This window comes from Arachis duranensis, chromosome 3 (assembly GCF_000817695.3).
Source record: "Arachis duranensis cultivar V14167 chromosome 3, aradu.V14167.gnm2.J7QH, whole genome shotgun sequence".
Taxonomy (NCBI): domain Eukaryota; kingdom Viridiplantae; phylum Streptophyta; class Magnoliopsida; order Fabales; family Fabaceae; genus Arachis; species Arachis duranensis.
This window is the reverse complement of record NC_029774.3, coordinates 65,658,778-65,662,967: the sequence shown is the minus strand read 5'-3', so window position 1 is coordinate 65,662,967 and position 4,190 is coordinate 65,658,778. Positions and strand designations below refer to the sequence as shown.

Genomic DNA, 4,190 nt, shown 5'->3' with positions numbered 1-4,190 from the left:
TGTAAAAAAAAAAAAAAAAAAAAACAGATATATATATAAATTCAGTATCCAAATCAAGTAAATGCTAATGGTTACAGCTATGTAATATGTGACTCGCCATGTTAAACCAAGTTGAAGGAGAGAGGGAGAGGAAGCCAAAAATCTTATTGATGATAGCCTCACAAAATGAACAAAATTTAAGGATATGTAACACATGAGAGTATTAATAAAAGAAACGAGCATTAACTACTTCCTCAAATGCTAACGCATTATTATAAAATAAACTCAAAGTGAGAGGCAGGGACACCACAACATAGATTACAGCCCATCAATACAGAAGATAAATGTTATTAGATGATGCAATGGCATGAAGAATAATGCTAAATAGACAGGACAAGAATCAATGAGAACCCTTTTACATCATCTTCATCTTAAACAACGGAAAGATCTCTCAATCACTCCTTACTTAGTTGTAGATCATGCAGCCCAGTGCACAAGCCTACACCTAGTGGGTTTGAAAGGGTTAGATCACAGCGGAAAGCATTTCATCTTCTTACCATGTACTTACTTAATCTTATGTACAGGAAAACTGCGTTAAACACGAAGGTTGTATATGGCCATGAATGTCTACAGCTTCAGTGTAGTTTAAGTGTACAACATAAAGCTCCAATGTAGTACAACCACAATACAATGGCTATCAAACAATTATCATCAGAACAAAAATCCAGCTCAGACTTCAGAGAACAGCTGCATGAAACATCTCCGATGCCAACTCTTCCTATCTCTACGGCAACTCAGAAATATCAAAATACTTAACTGACACAAACACATCACAATCAAGAACCTCCCCCAAAGCACAGGAAAATCCATAGACAGATTAACCCAAAGCACAGTAACAAAATGGGCAGTCTGGTGTGAAACATCCTGTGTTATGCAGAGTTCGAGTAGGCAGCCTAACCTATGCAAGCAGCTGCTGATTCAAGGGCTTGACCCCATGACCTTTAGGTCATACCGAAGCAACTCAATTGTTCCCCTTCACAGATCAAACTGGGTAACAATCCTTTCTAATCATATAATTAAAACACAAACATTTGGCAAAATCCCATAGATTCTGAAATAACAATACACACAATAACAAAGTAGGAGCTGAAAGGCATGGCCTGAAGTAAGAAAGAAGAAATTTACCTAATTACTCATAAAATCAGGGGAAAAGGAAGAATTAGGTCAAAAATTGTGGAAAAGGGAAAAACAATGGGGGTTACCTTGCGAAGAGCGATGGCTAACTCGCCACGGGTGAAATTGGCAGCGGCGGCAGTGGTCAAAGGGATCCCATTACGGAACTGGTAGAGAGCCACGTTCTTCTGTATGTACTCGGTGAACTGAACCCTGCAACCAGAGAGTACCAACAGAGTTCAGAAATAAAAATAAAATCGAATGTTCTAGAAGGAAGGAGAGAAGGTAAGAGGGAGAGAGGGACCTGTCACCCGGCTCACCGCTGGCGGCGATGAGTTTGTGGGAGTCGAGGACCATGATCTTGTCTTCGTTGGACTTGTGTACAAGGATGCTGTGAACCGCCGACGTGTCCGCCACCACGATCGCGAACCCGTTACCCACCAAGCCAAATACGCACTCCATCTTCTTTCTTCCTCTTCCTCTTCCTCCCTTCACGAATCTCTTTATCTTCTTTTCCCCTCTCACGGCGAAATAAAAAACAGTAGAGTTCCCAGCTTCTTCTTCTCACACCAACACACAGTGACCACTTTAACTCGCAAAAGTTTGCATTAGTTAACGAAAAACAAATAAGAGTAAATATATTGGATATTTTCGGCATTCAAACTTTTATTTTCAAAAAGTCATAAAAATTTATTTTAATCAATTTTTTATATCTATATTAAATAAATAAGTCTCTAACAAATTTTATTATAAGATAAATAAATTTTAAAAATATTATTATAAAATAAATTATTCTCCTTTAAAATAATAAAAATATCAGTATGACAAAAATAATTTTTGAAGACTTTTAAAAAGTTAAAATTTATTGTTCGATTAGCAAATAATTTTTTAAATGGATGAATTTGCTTAAAATTTTAAATACTACACTAATTTATATTTTTATTGTATTAGAATAGTTTTGTATTCATATCGTGTCCCAAATGTAATCTAAGTCCATTAAAGATAAAGGCCTCTCAAAGGTGGCCTCTTCCACTCACTCGACCCCCTAAAAGGTCGGATGCGATAAGAAGGTTCAGTTTCACTTATCTAAATAAGTAAGTACCTCTCCAAATCTCTCTTATTATCTCTATCTCACCTAGAAGATGGATCCCAACAAACTCCCAAATAGAGGGAATGGTTATCCACCAATAAAGGTGGAACTACTCCTAAAGGTGGTTATCTACTCTACTATAAATACACTGACACTTCTCATGTATATTCAAGTTCCAATCTACTAAAAACATCTTAAAGCCCTTGCTAACTTAAGCATCGGAGTCTCTTGCAGGTACCACCCTCACCTCCTCATGAGGAATTCGGACAGCGGCACCCGGCACCAATACAAGTCAAATGCTGCCTCAGAAGGAGTCTGGACCTCATCTTCAGGCCCAAAATACCGTTTCAGGTAACTCCCGAAACATTGACGCCTTTGCCGGGGACCTGGAGCTTAACCTTTGATAAATGGTGGACAATCAATACGAAGACAGTCACACGGCGTCGAAGTCAGAACCAGAGCACCACCATGATGACTTGACGTTGGCATTACCTCCACCGCGAGAAAGAAGGCATGCCTCCACGGAGAAGGAATGTCGGGAAACCTTCAACCACAGCGGATCTATTCAGAGGTTCACCCCGAGGACAAATAACCACCCCATCCAACAGAAATGCTGGGGTTAGTTCACGGCCACCGTGAGCGACTAGAACAACTTGAACTAGTAGTTGAATGACAACGAAAAGCAAAACGAAAATTGCGAAGGGAGGTACGACGAAGAAAAGAGCTGGAGGAAAAGCTCTTAAGATTGGAGGCCGACCTCCAAAGACGGAGCAATCGGGCAGATCGGGAGGAAAGTCCTTTGGGAGGAGAAGATCCGTTTGTTGAAGAGATCATGCGAGCTAGGGTTCCCAAAAATTTCAAAACTCCTAACATGGATCTCTATGATGGAACGACCGATCAGAGGCACCACTTCAGTAATTTCAAGAGTCGGATGTACCTAGCCGATGCCTCTGATGCAACTCATTGCAAAGCCTTCCTGACAAGTTTGACCAAAGCTGCGATGAAGTGGTTTGATAACTTACCTCCTAAGTCGGTAATTTACTTTGATGACCTAGCTAGGAAGTTCCTTACTAGATTTTTGGTGCACGAAATTGCAATCACACTTTTGCAACTCCGCACAACTAACCAGCAAGTGCATTGGGTCGTCCAAGTAATAAACCTTACGCGAATAAGGGTCGATTCCACAGAGATTGTCGGCTTGAAGCAAGCTATGGTCATCTTGTAAATCTCAATCAGACGGATTCAAATGGTTATGAGGTATTGATAATTAAAAGGTAAATAAAACGAAAAATAACATAGAGATACTTATGTAATTCATTGGTGGAAATTTCAGATAAGCGTTCGGAGATGCTTTGTTACTTCTGAACCTCTGCTTTCCTATTGTCTTCATCCAATCATGCGTCCTCCCTTCCATGGCAAGCTGTATGATCTTCTTAATGAAAATGGTCCGGCTACAGTTTCTGTATGGCTAATCAACTGTCAGATTTCTCGTCTCGGATGAAAAATAACAAGCACAGCTACCGCATGGCTAATCATCTGTCGGTTCCCACTTGTGGCGAAATAGGATCTCTCTATCCTTTTACACACTGTCACTGCGCCCAACAGTCGTGAGTTTGAAGATCGTCACAGTCATCCCGTCCCAGATCCTACTCGGAATACCACAGACAAGGTTTAGACTTTCCAGATCTCAGGAATGCTGCCAATTGTTTCTAGCCTATACCACGAAGGTTCTAACCACGCAGACTCGGTTCGTGGATCAGAGACCTAAGAGATTATACTCTAGCTGTCGTCCAATGACTACATTGAACATCATGTAGACCGCTTGTGGTTGTTAGGCACGCGGATATTGGCTAAGCGAGTAATGAAGATAGTGGGTGATTGTCACGGGTCACCCCTTTCATTCTGACTTAACTGAATTAAGTACGAGAGTATATCTTGGAGAAGAAGT

The 4,190-nt window shown here is 40.5% G+C and overlaps 1 protein-coding gene across 1 annotated transcript in view; it reads right to left on the bottom strand.

The window, feature by feature from the left end:
• Nucleotides 1-1,760, bottom strand: part of LOC107479346 (proteasome subunit beta type-2-B) — a gene marked incomplete in the record, with an annotated part of 2,171 nt that extends 411 nt beyond the window's left edge. Inside the window, 2 exon segments of the mRNA XM_016099490.3 lie at nt 1,242-1,365; nt 1,457-1,760. Of these exon segments, the coding sequence (XP_015954976.1) occupies nt 1,242-1,365; nt 1,457-1,614 (282 nt within the window).
• Between the last annotated feature and the right edge of the window lie 2,430 nt (nt 1,761-4,190).